At 41.0% G+C, this 14,096-nt stretch overlaps 1 protein-coding gene across 1 annotated transcript in view; it reads right to left on the bottom strand.

The window, feature by feature from the left end:
* Positions 1 to 1,897: 1,897 nt before the first annotated feature.
* The window catches only part of LOC311244009 (metabotropic glutamate receptor 8-like), a gene marked incomplete at its 3' end in the record, with an annotated part of 78,347 nt that continues 66,148 nt past the window's right edge, over positions 1,898 to 14,096 (bottom strand). The window contains exons 11-12 of the mRNA XM_084333418.1: positions 3,545 to 3,685; positions 1,898 to 1,999 (exon numbers count right to left, since the gene is read on the bottom strand). Of these exons, the coding sequence (XP_084189544.1) occupies positions 1,898 to 1,999; positions 3,545 to 3,685 (243 nt within the window). The remainder of the gene's footprint in view (positions 2,000 to 3,544; positions 3,686 to 14,096) is intronic.

Genomic DNA, 14,096 nt, shown 5'->3' with positions numbered 1-14,096 from the left:
CAGGAGATGAGAGGAGAGAAGGGAGGAAGATGAGAGGAGAGGATGAGAGGGGATGAGAAGGAAGAGGATAGGAGAGGATGGGAGGGGAGAGCAGATGATGAGAGAGGAGAGGATGGGGGGATATGAGAGGGGAGAGGAGATAAGATGAGATGACAGGAGAGATGAGAGAAGATGAGGAGAGAGGAGGAGAGATGAGAGGAGAGATGATGAGAGGAGATAATATGAGGGGAGAGATGAGAGGAGAAGATAAGAGGAGAGAAGATGAGAGGAGAGAAGATGAGAGGAGAGATGAGAGGAGAATATGAAAGGAGAGATGAGAGAAGAGGAGAGGAGATAACATGAGAGGGAGAGAAGAAGAGAGAGAGGAGTGGAGAGGGGAGATGAGAGGATATGAGAAGACGGGAGATGAGAGGAGAGAAGATGAGAGGAGATATGAGATCAGAGGAGAATATGAGAGGAGAGATGAGAGGAGAGAAGATGAGAGGAGATATGAGATCAGAGGAGAATATGAGAGGAGAGATGAGAGGAGAGAAGATGAGAGGGAGAGAAGAGGAGAGAAGAGTAGAGAGGGGAGGATATAGGGGAGATGAGAAGGTGGGGGATGAGAGGAGAGATGAGAGAAGATGAGAGGAGAGATGAGAGAAGAGATGAGAGAAGATGAGAGGGAGAGAAGAGGAGAGAAGGGGAGGAGAAGAGATGAGAGGAGAAGATGAGAGGAGAGATGAGAAAAGACGAGAGGAGAGGAGAGAGATGAGTGGAGAGGGGAGAGGATAGGAGGGGAGATGAGAAGGCGGGATATGAGAGGCGATGATGAGAGGGAGAGAAGAGGAGAGGAGGGGAGGAGAAGAGAAAATGAGAGGGGAGAAGATGAGATGAGAGAAGATAAGAGGAGAGATGAGAGAATAGATACGGTAGCCTAACATAGATTTGAATAGAAACATCCTTTAGTATTTCACCAGGTTTGAAACAGTGACAGCCCTAGTCTAGAAAGAGAGATAGACACCACACACATACACACAGAAAGAGAAGATGGAGAGAGAGACAGACAGATAGAGATGGAGATGGAGAGAAAGAGGTGGAGAGAGAGATAGAGGGAGAGTTGGAGATGCAGAGAAAGAGAGAGAGAGAGAGAGCGAGAGAGAGAGAGGATGATGTTCAGCATATGACATGAGTCAGATTCAGAGCTATGACATCATCCTGGTGTAGTCTAAAAGCTTCTGTTGCTCAAACTGGCTTCATTAAAAAATAACATGTTAACCCAAACTCTTCAGAACAGGAGTCAATGAGAGGTCAGCTTACTGCACGCACGCACACACGCACGCACGCACGCACGCACGCACGCACGCACACACACACACACACACACACACACACACACACACACACACACACACACACACACACACACACACACACACACACACACACACAGTAACTATGTAGCTATGTTACTGTGTTACTCTGTTACTGTTTAGCTATGTTACTGTGTTACTGTGTTACTGTCTTACTGTGTTACTGTGAGATAGTTACTGTGTAGCTATGTTACTGTGTTACTGTGTTACTGTCTTACTGTGTTACTGTGTAGCTATGTTACTGTGTTACTGTCTTACTGTGTTACTGTGTAGCTATGTTACTGTGTTACTGTGTAGCTATGTTACTGTGTTACTGTGTTACTGTCTTACTGTGTTACTGTGTAGCTATGTTACTATGTTACTGTGTTACTGTGTTACTGTCTTACTGTGTTACTGTGTAGCTATGTTACTGTGTTACTGTGTTACTATGTTACTGTGTTACTGTGTAGCTATGTTACTGTGTTACTGTGTAGCTGTGTTACTGTGTTACCGTGTTACTGTGTTACTGTGTTACTGTGTCTGGTCGGTACCTGTCCCGCGCTGTGTTACTGTGACCGGTCTGGTTCTATCTTTGTCTCTCCATTCTGTTTATCGCTGATGGACTTCTGGGACAGTCTGGTAGACATAGTGGCCGCCTGCACCACAGCCTGCAAGATCAATCAATACATCAATCAACCAACCAACCAATCAATCAATCAATACATCAGTCCATCAGTCAGTCATCCAATCAGTCAGTAAAATAAAATGTTCAACTGTTGGTAACTGGAGCAGTCAGGGATTCAGTGCCTTGCTCAAGGGCATGATGATGGTATTTATGGGAACCACCAACCCTCCTCAATAGAGATGCACCAACCACAGTTATTTTTACAGACTAGGTACTGTACAAATATGAGAGGTATTACTAACCAACACCATACATCAAGTATCTGAGTACCTTTACTGACAGACAAATTGGGCTCCAAAGTAGACAAATAATGTGTTCTCTTTTTGTATGTATGTATATGCAACACACAGATATATATATATATATATTAGGGCTGTCAAAGTTAATGCTTTAATTTTGGAGATTAATAAAAATTATTTAAAGCGTTAAATCTAGATTAATCTATTAGAACATTTTTCAACGTTCTGAACTTTCAGCAGTATCTTTGCTTGTTCCTTTTTTGCATTGACTCATGCACCTTTTTGAAAATCATCTGACATGAAGATGGAACACATTTTTGTTGTTAATATGATTTATATTACTGGTAGTTCATACAAGACATTTTCGTCCTCTAAGCCAATCTGCACTTTTATTTCTGTTAGCGCCGCGGATATAAGAAAGAGGTCTTTAAAGCTGAGTCAATGTTGATGGGTTTGTTGAACATTTGTATTTCACAGGAGAGAAACTGTATTCAAAGATCAAAGAAAGCTATTAAAATAGTCTTTGAATCTAAATATACTTTCTTTGTGTTGATTCTCCATTAATTCCATGATTTTACTCAAGTAAATATCTGTTAAAAGCTTCGGTCTTAAGTAGAAAAATGTGATTAATCGCGATTAATTTATTGATAAATTTATCTAGATTAAATACAGAAAACTGTACGATTAATTAGTAAAAGAAATTGTATCTATTGACAGCACTAATATATATATACACACACACACACACACACACACACACACACACACACACACACACACACACACACACACACACACACACACACAAATATATACACATGCAAACACATAATACATATACACACACAGACACACATACATGATAGATACACATACATATAATATACATACATATAATTCAATGTGCATGTTGGTCCAGATTTGGTAACCCCAACAAAATGGAGACAGAAAGAAAAAGAAAAAACAAAACAAAATGAACATTGTACAAACATTTATAGACATAATCATGGTTACCTTGACATTGACTTTGATTGGTTACTTTGAAGCTGAATGTGATTGGTTACATTGAAGCTGACTTTGATTGGTTACCTCAAAGCTGAATGTGATTGGTTACCTTGAAGCTGACTTGTATTGGTTACCTCGAAGCTGAATGTGATTGGTTACCTTGAAGCTGACTTGTATTGGTTACCTCAAAGCTGAATGTGATTGGTTACCTTGAAGCTGCATGTGATTGGTTACCTTGAAGCTGACTTTTATTGGTTACCTTGAAGCTGCATGTGATTGGTTACCTTGAAGCTGCGTTTCCTCTTCTGCACGTTCTGTTCAGGGTGGAAGAGAATGACGTAGACCTTGGGCATATAGAGCATACCCAGAGAGACAGACGCACTCAGAGACATCGACACCGTTAGGGTGGTGGTCTGTATAAACATCTAGAGAGAGAGAGAGAGAAAGAAAGAGATAGCAAGACAGAGAGAGAGATTGGTAGGTGGTTAAACTAAGTAAAGAGTCTATAGATGTAGTTCTACCTAAGTACTCTCTCTCTCTCTCTCTCTCTCTCTCTCTCTCTCTCTCTCTCTCTCTCTCTCTCTCTCTCTCTCTCTAGAGCAGGGGTGGGCAACTTTGTATATGGTGAGGGCCACACAATTTCCACAATCAATCTGGGGGGCCGCATTGTTTATCGGCAGTCCCGTCAGTAGTACCCCATCACTCAAATAGCCCATAATAGTCACAGATGTGATAAATAAGGTATATAAACAATTATAATTTGTTGTAACTTTGTTTTTATTCCATTTCAAATGCATTTAGTAATGCAATTTCAACTTTATGAATGTATAAACAGCTGAATTTAAAAGTATTGCTGTGTAACCCCAAATATATACAAAAATGATCAATTATAATTAAGGCTTCTAATAAAATAAATGTATGAACTTAAAGCCCACTGCTCAACAAACACAAAGCAGCATTCCTGCTGCATTTCACTACAACAGTAAATCAAAAGTGCAATAATAAATGATTTTGTTAAATGTATAAACTTTTATCCTGCTACTAAACAAAACATTATAACACTGAAATGCATGTTATGGATATGAAGCACTCAGGAATGTTTTGTTTAGTAGCAGGATAAAAGTTTATACATTTAACAAAATCATTTATTATTGCACTTTTGATTTACTGTTGTAGTGAAATGCAGCAGGAATGCTGCTTTGTGTTTGTGTTAGTGTTATCTGAACACTACAAAAGTAAAGTGCAAGTAAAGTAAAGTGCAATACTACATGCCTCCCATTGACCCTTCATCAAATTGGCATGACATTCACCCTCGCCCCACAGTGGGTCAATAATGGTTATAATAATAATAATGGTCCCCTCTCTACACCTCTCCATCATCCCCCCCCCCCTCTCTACACCTCTTCATCATCCCCCCCCCCTCTCTACACCTCTTCATCATCTCCTTCCCCCCCTCTACACCTCTTCATCATCTCCTCCCCCTCTTTAATGAGACACTTGTGGTCTCTCTTGTTGGCGCACAATAGCAGGAATGTCAACGTCAATGTTTGTGCATGCGATCTGCATCAGATGAAATAATGTTTCATCTGACAGCCTGTTTCTCTCCTTTGACTTGATGTGCTTCATGTTTGAGAAATTGCTCTCACATATGTATGTGCTCCCAAACATACTGGCCATAGAGAGGGCAAAGTCCCTGAGGAGTGGGAAGCGGGGCTCAGGTAGCAGTTTCCAAAACGAAATTCCCCTCTCATTTCTCTTTGCTTGAAAAAAAGGATCTGACTGTAGCTCGCACAGTTCAAGCTGCAACGGTGGGGGCTGCTCTGACACGTAGCGGTGAGGGAGCCGGCAAACAGCGCTATCTGTGACTGCATGCCGTTGAAATCTTCAAACCGATCATTGAATTGCATTTGCAGTGTTTCAATGTCGCTCCTGTACTTTACGAATGTGTCCTTATATTTGGGGTCAGCTGTGCGCATCTCTGTGCGCATTTCTTCACATGCAGAAAAGTGTGTGGACAAGTCCGGGTGGTCAGATAAAAGGCAATGTTTGAAAAAGGCAAGTTTCATCTTAAAGGCGTTCATGTGTGCATAGAGATCCGATACCGTTTGATTTCTTCCCTGCAATTGCAAATTGAGGCGATTAAGGTGCGAAGTGATATCCGTGAGGAAGGCCATGTCACAGAGAAACGCTGTATCTCTGAGTTTAGTGCAGTATGCGCTTGTGTCGCTCGTCACTTGCTCATCCAAGAATGTGGGGATTTCTTTACGCAGCGCAAAAAACCTCTCCAAGCACTTCCCACGGCTCAGCCATCGGATTTCTGTGTGTAGCTGCAAGTCGCCATAATCAGTGTCCATCTCTTCCAAAAAGGAGACAAACTTTCTATGGTTTAGTGACCTGGGCCCTCATTCATCAACGTGACGTAGAAAATGTTCTATTTCCACACGTAAGCACAGAATTTAGAATGTGTGTACGCACAGAAATATTGGGATTTATCAACCGTGCGTACACAGGTCCTATGCTCCTCCGTGTTGATAAATACCTCTTTGTTCTACTGTCAATGCTCGTGCATGATTATCCATATATGGTCATGAAACACCCCCCTTGGGATGTGAAATAATGGACTGACCCGAGCGGAACTCTGAGAAACTCCATGGGAGATTGTTCACTGAGGCGCTGCCGAACCAAGACGCGTGTTATGGGATAAATAAAAGGTGGACTTGTACACGGTGATGTCAGATATCAACGGCTCCCTAAGACCATTGCTGCAATTCTGCCTGGACAGCTCAAAACACTAATAAAGACCGTGCTGGAATATGACTGCCTTTTCCCGTTTTGTTTGATTAATACCCAGGGATTAAAGTTCTCCTCAATTTTATTCCAAATCGCGACGGATTTCCGTAAATTTTCTACCTGCTGCATATGATTTCTAGAGGCATACAATCTATTTTGATGTCAGTATTGGGTAGCCTATATAAACAATAATACGAGAGCATATACAAGAACAATGAATCTCACTGCCATGTATGATGTAGCCTATACGCCATGTGTAGCCTGCCTATATGTGATCAATACAAACTTGAACTTGAATTCCATCATGTCTGTGTGCGGGTCACTGCGGGAACTCACAAGGCTGTTGTCACAATGTAAATAAGAACGTGCACTGAAAAGTTACAGTATGTAGTTGGTTGATTATTTGTATGACAGTCAGTAAACCCTTGCAAAAAGTATCCGTTTTATTTAATGAATTGAAAACATGCAGCATGCCTTTCCTCCCGGCATGCAGCAACAACATGTATCAGGCAAATGCGCATCGCAACATTGACTGAGTGGAATCCCTTTCTATTCACATAACTGCATTTGTGATGGAGCTTTGACAGCTACAGTAACAGTCTATTGCTCGATCCATCTCCAATATCACGATGGACCGTGCCGGTGGCAAAGACCCGAGGGTGGAGAGGACTTGAATGAATTCCATCATCATATTTATATGTTGTGTCTGTCCACTATGTTTGTTACTTTTTTATTCCCCCCCCCTATCTATGTAAAGCGACCTTGGGTCTCTTGAAAGGCGCTATATAAAATGAAGCTATTATTATTATTATTATTATTATTATTATTATTATTATTATTATTATTATTATTATTATTATTATTATTATTATTATTATTATTATTATTATTATTATTATTGTTATTATTATTATTATTATTATTATTATTATTATTATTATTATCACATCTGTGCGGGAGCTCACAAATAGACTGTTAGTCTCAGTGAAGTTTCAACGGAGGTCATCTATTCTAACCAACAAATTGAAGTAGAAAGTATTTCGTGACCAATCTTATTTGGAAACATGACACACAAAATAATTCGCTTTCTATTTGAAACAATATTTAATCGCGTTTGGAGGTTGGTGTTCTGCGTCTGCCCCCCCGTGCCAAACAAGCAGGCCAACCTCTTGTTCGCGTGTGAGCCCATTATAATTACACTACTGTCGCTATTTTACAATGAACTATAATGAATTACGGGTCATACAGAAGTTGAACACGCCAGTGTTGAAACTAATGCACGGAAGCTTATTTCCGTGTTGAAACTAATGCATGAACTGAGCAGCGCATATGCCGTAGTAACGATATTCTACCACTGGGCGTCAGCTAAGCATGCTCAGAGCTGTGCGTACACATAAGCACAAAGTCAAGTTCAAGTTGAAATTGATGAATCCCACACTTTGCTTAGAAATGGTCGTACGCACAGGTTAAGCACATATCTGTGCGTAAGTCACGTTGATGAATGAGGGCCCTGGCCTCCACGAATTAGATTGGTAACATTGGTAACCAAATCCATAACATAGCTGTAGTCAAGCTTCTTGGCACAGAGAGCCTCCTATATCAGATAAAAAAAAGAAAATTGATTTAACGACTCTCGCATATACTCAACGCAAATCTGCCTTAGAAGCCCGGCGAATCCTGTGCGTTTTCCTTTCATTGCCGGTGCTCCATCGGTAACAACAGCCGACAGTTTATCAAAACCCCCATATTGCTGCATGGCACTTTCAACAGCGTTGAATATGTCCACACTAGGGCTGACCCCTATTAGTCAAATAGTCGACTAATCGATCAAAAGGAGCCATAGTCGACTGCCAACTCTTCTTAGTAAAAAAAAAAAAGAAAAAAAAAAAGGATTTTTATTTTTTTTTATATTGGCCTGGGGCCGCATGGAACGTCGGTGAGGGCCGCATGCGGCCCGCGGGCCGCCAGTTGCCCCTCCCTGCTCTAGAGAATAAAGACCTCCCACTCTATCTCCTGGTTAACCAGCAGAACCAGGCTAAAGCTAATACCCTTCACACACATGCACACACACACACACACACACACACACACGGATTTATTTATTAAGATACCATTGTTCTCTTTTCACACGTACGCAGGCACGCAGGCACGCACGCACGCACGCACACACACACACACACACACACACACACACACACACACACACACACACACACACACACACACACACACACACACACACACACACACACACACACAGCAACAGTCATTGTTCAATGAGTGGAGCTTCTGTTGTGTTCTGATAAAACGGACATTCCTCCTTTCATCCTGGTTCTGTCATTCACTATTATATGAAAGAGGAGATGAGAGAGTAGGGGAAAAGAGAGGAGAGGATATGAGAGGAAAGAGAGGAGGGGAGAGAGATGAGAGGAGAGCAGAGCAGAGAGGAAAGGAGAGGAGAGGGGAGAGAGAGGGGAAGAAAGGAGAGGAGAGGGGAGAGAGAGGAAAGGAGATGAGAAGGGAAATAGAGGAGAGGACATTAGAGGAGGGGAGAGAGAGAAGAAGAAAGGAGAGGAGAGAGGAGAAAGAGGAAAGGAGAGGAGAGAGAGAGGAAAGGAGATGAGAAGGAAAAGAGAGGAGATGAGATTAGAGGAGAGGGGAGAGAGAGGAGAGAGGAGAGAAAAGAAAAGAGGAGAGAGGGCAGAGAGAGGAGAGGAGAGGAGAGGTTGCTTCTCTATGTGAGTTGCAGTGCAGCTGGTACAGTATGTATTTTTGACCAATACGATTTCTTGGCTGGAACTACCCGTTATACCTCCTAGGACAGAGTAGAAACTTTTCATCACCATGGAAACCACAATGGCCACAGCAGACTGTATATAGGATGTTGTCAGCACAGTATACAGTATAATCTCTGCTGACTTTATACTCCTCCAGGTTCTTACTGCTTCGTATTTGTATAAACCTCTCACGTCTCTCTCAGCATGGGTGCTTGGTCTGTGGTTTATACGGCTCTTCCATTTATCTCTCTGATGAGGCAGGAGATTTTAAATTCTGAAGTGGCAGTTTAAAAAAGGAAAAAAATCGCTAGCCAAAACTAGCTTAGCATTGCAGCTCAGGTCCCCCAATGTCACCAGCGTCAGTACATTCTCGTAGTGGAGGAGTAACGAAATTACAACATTTGCTCTTAAAATTAGGCTAGTTAGCAAAAGATACCTCTCACTCCAAATGCTGTATAAAGGATAGAATTATCTGTTAACGTGAAAAATAAAACACTGTTCATTTTCGCCATAGGCAGGAAGTAAAAGTTACTGGGGTTTGGTGTTTTTTTTGTTTCTTCAAATGATGAAACACTTGAAAGTCTATTAACACTCACAAAATCAAAACAAAGACGTGCTCCAGTTTGCCTTCATAGGATGGAGTAACAAAACAAAGACATGCTCCAGTTTGCCTTCATAAGACAGAGTGCGCCCCAGCAAGACCGAGCACCTGTTGGGATGCTTTTAACGCATGCATACTACAGTCATAGACCGTCTTAGTGATTGTAATGTTACTAGAGCTTCTAGCCACAATAGACCAATTTGACTGTAGTCAGCAAAGCCATGATACAGTACATAGCATGCTAGTCGCTAACATTACCAACTGGTTCTGACGCTGTGTTGTATCAAATGGAACATACAATAAAATCACTGTAGCATCAGCAGGTCAGGACAAGAAGCATTATGATTGAAGCCAAGCTATCTACCTAGCCACTAGCATGCTAGTGAAATAGACCCATTTGATTGCAGTTAGCAATCTAACATTAATGGTTTTATGTTCCATTTGATCAATGAATGATACAACACAGCATCAGAACCGAATGTTAGTGACTAGCATGCTATGCATCTTGGCTTTGCTAACTACAGTCAAAGAGGATCTGTAGTGGCTAGCTCTAGTAACGCTCTTAGCTCTTAATTATATTTATGATAGCTTATTTCTGTATGTAAACTCAACGTGACTGTAAATAGAGAAACCTCAGTTGCCTTTCGAGTATGAATAAAGATATGAAGTGAAATGAAAGTAAGGGTTAGGGTAAGGATTAGATTACTGGGTTGCCTGCAATACTGTCTCACTGGAGCAGTTTGGGGTTCAGTGCCTTGCTCAAGGACACTGTGGGATCATGGACCCACCTCGCTCGTCCACAGTCTGTATTTCAGCCTGCTGAGACAAACACATATTTCACTGTAACGCTTAAACCTGCAGTATTCTGTGGATAAAAGTGACTCATAATAATCCCAGAGCAGTTCTCTGCTCTAATCTCATCACAAATAATGTTTTGGAGCCGTCAGCGTTGAGGCTGGAGATGCTGTTGTTGTAGAGCTGGTGGAAAGGGAGGACACCCTGCTGAAGCAGCTCATTTAAATCCTCATTCAGCATCTGAACCTCCAGGATACTTTATCTCAAACCCCTGAGCCTTCAGCCATCTCATGCGGACACACTGTGGCCTGGAGCACAAAAAAAGGAGCTTTGATCGTTGACCTCAAAGGTCATTGTAAAGTTTACCTCTGGCTCTAGAGAACAACATACATTTAGTTTTACTAGCATTTAGCATCCATTTGATAACAAGAATCTCCTTCCAGTGGGAAACAAAGGACTGTAACCTTATTTGCCTGACTGATACGCCACGCCATTGCTAAACCTGGATCTACTGTGTGCCGGTAAATTCCCCAACCAGAAACCATGGATTATTAGTTCCATGCACGTGGCCCTAAAGGAAAGGGACACTGCTTTTGGCTCTGGAAACAATGAGGAACTATTTCCACTATTACTGAAAAATACCTATTACCTAGTGGCAAAACGAATCCACAGATGATGCAATAGCCACAGAAATCTACAGTGCCCTCGGCCACCTGGAGAAAAATAATTCCTATATGAGGATGTATGTGTATTATTGTTTAGCATTCAACAACATAGTTCCCTCCAGGCTCAACACCAACCTTAAAGACCTGGACACCAGGGGGGGAGGATGGGCCCCAACACCTCTGATCCTCTGACCCTCAACACAGGAGCCCCCAGGGCTGTGTCCTGAGCCCCCTCCTCTACTCCGTGTGCACCCACAATTATGTAGCCATGCACAGCTCCAACATGGCGATTAAGTTTGCCAATGATTCAAGAGTGATAGGCCTAATAACCAACAATGACAAAATGGCCTACAGGAAAAAGGTTGACAATCTTCAAGTTCCTCTGTCACAGAGGACCTCACCTGGGACAAGCACACCGGTCAGGTGGTGAAGAAGCAATGCCTCTTTCACCTCAGGCGGCTGAAGAAATTCAGCATGGGGCCCCAGATCCTACAGCCTTCTACAGAGGCACAGACAAGAGCATCCTGACTGGATGCATCACCGCCTGGTATTGAAACTGCTCTGTCCTCGACTAACAAGAGCTACAGAGGGTTGTGAGAATAGGAGGTCCTTTGTCCCCACTGCCATCAGACTGTACAACAGCGTAATATAGTGGACCTTGACCTCTGACCTGTTCCCTGTTTTTATACACTGTTTTTTATACACCTGCTTTTATCTCATCACGCTCTTATTGATATTGATAGATATGATTTTCTTTTGAACAAATGTTTTTTATTTTCCCTTTTTTAACATGAAACTAGACAAACAATACAGTAACAGTGATAATCAATGATAAATCACAGGACAATGACAGAAATAATAATAACAATAATGACAGTCCAGTAATTAAATCAAAATAAATGTAGATTAAAAGACATAAAAATTATAAATACAATACATGTGCTCTTGCTCGCTCTTCCTCGCTCTTTCCTTCCCCTTCCCTCCCCCTCCACCCCCCCTCAGGACCCTCACTTGGACTATACATCCACTATTTCATTTAACATCAGAAAATTACAAGTTTATATGCTACCCTTTATCTTCTCCACCACAGCTACCCAGACTGCTATGCTGGCTTCATTAACACCTAAAATTCGTGCAGTAGATATCTCTAGATAAATCACATCGAACCCATACCTTCCGGCACATTTTATCCGGTTGAATCCAGCGTGACGCTATCAACTTTTTGGCAGCCGTAAGATAGATATGATTTAATTGAATTTTATCATGTGCTTATTTTTAATGCATGATGCAGACATAACGTGAAACAACTGAATGAGAACTGTCAATGTCTGTATACTGTGTGAGCTGCGAGATACCCTGAATTTCCCCAAGGGGATTAATAAAGTATCTATCTATCTATCTATCTATCTATCTATCTATCTATCTATCTATCTATCTATCTATCTATCTATCTATCTATCTATCTATCTATCTATCTATCTATCTATCTATCTATCTATCTATCTATCTATCTATCTATCTATCTATCTATCTATCTATCTATCTATCTATCTATCTATCTATCTATCTATCTATCTATCTATCTATCTATCTATCTATCTATCTATCTATCTATCTATCTATCTATCTATCTATCTATCTATCTATCTATCTATCTATCTATCTATCTATCTATCTATCTATCTATCTATCTATCTATCTATCTATCTATCTATCTATCTATCTATCTATCTATCTATCTATCTATCTATCTATCTATCTATCTATCTATCTATCTATCTATCTATCTATCTATCTATCTATCTATCTATCTATCTATCTATCTATCTATCTATCTATCTATCTATCTATCTATCTATCTATCTATCTATCTATCTATCTATCTATCTATCTATCTATCTATCTATCTATCTATCTATCTATCTATCTATCTATCTATCTATCTATCTATCTATCTATCTATCTATCTATCTATCTATCTATCTATCTATCTATCTATCTATCTATCTATCTATCTATCTATCTATCTATCTATCTATCTATCTATCTATCTATCTATCTATCTATCTATCTATCTATCTATCTATCTATCTATCTATCTATCTATCTATCTATCTATCTATCTATCTATCTATCTATCTATCTATCTATCTATCTATCTATCTATCTATCTATCTATCTATCTATCTATCTATCTATCTATCTATCTATCTATCTATCTATCTATCTATCTATCTATCTATCTATCTATCTATCTATCTATCTATCTATCTATCTATCTATCTATCTATCTATCTATCTATCTATCTATCTATCTATCTATCTATCTATCTATCTATCTATCTATCTATCTATCTATCTATCTATCTATCTATCTATCTATCTATCTATCTATCTATCTATCTATCTATCTATCTATCTATCTATCTATCTATCTATCTATCTATCTATCTATCTATCTATCTATCTATCTTGTGAGAATAGCAGAGAACACCAGTGGATGTAATAATAAAAAAAGTCAAAGAACTAGATTCTTAGGGCGGTCAGGTGGCGTAGCGGAGATTGCGCTCGTCACCAATGCAAGAGGCTGCGGTCTCGACTCCCGGAGTCAGCATTGCCTGCGGCTTGGGCCGATCGTCATATTAACTCGTTTGGCTGAGTTAGCGGGAGGGAAGTCGTGGGTGGTAATCTGGCGTTGTGGACAGCGACGCCTACAGGTCAGGTCTTGGCGCCTGCTCAGCGAAAGGCAGGAAATGGTGAAGGCAGCGTGACACTTCACCAATGAGAGTCCTCGCTGCCAGGTGAAAAGAGAGCCGCTGGCTGTCTCCGCATGTGTCGGTGGAAGCATGTGGTAGACTTCAGGGTTCCCTTGTACCGACCAGTAGGGGGAACATGCGCACAACGACCAGGTAGGGGAGGGGGGGAATTGGCATAACGACTAAATTGGGATGGGGAGAAAAAGCATAGAAAAATCAGGCGGAGAAAAAGAGGATACAAAAAAAAAGAACTAGATTCTTGTACCGGATCTCCTCTCTGGTAAACAAGAATACCCTGAAGACTCTGGCAGGAGCACTCATTCAAGGGTACTATGACTATGCTTGCACCTCATGGTACCAAAGCACCTCAAAGGCACTAAAAAGACACACAAAACAAACTGGTCAGACTACTACTTGACCTTACTCCAAGAACCCACCTCACCCCTGCCCAC

Source organism: Notolepis coatsorum (assembly GCF_963971535.1).
Source record: "Notolepis coatsorum genome assembly, chromosome: 17".
NCBI lineage: Eukaryota > Metazoa > Chordata > Actinopteri > Aulopiformes > Paralepididae > Notolepis > Notolepis coatsorum.
The sequence above is the reverse complement of the archived record's forward strand: the minus strand, read 5'-3'. Positions and strand labels throughout refer to the sequence as shown.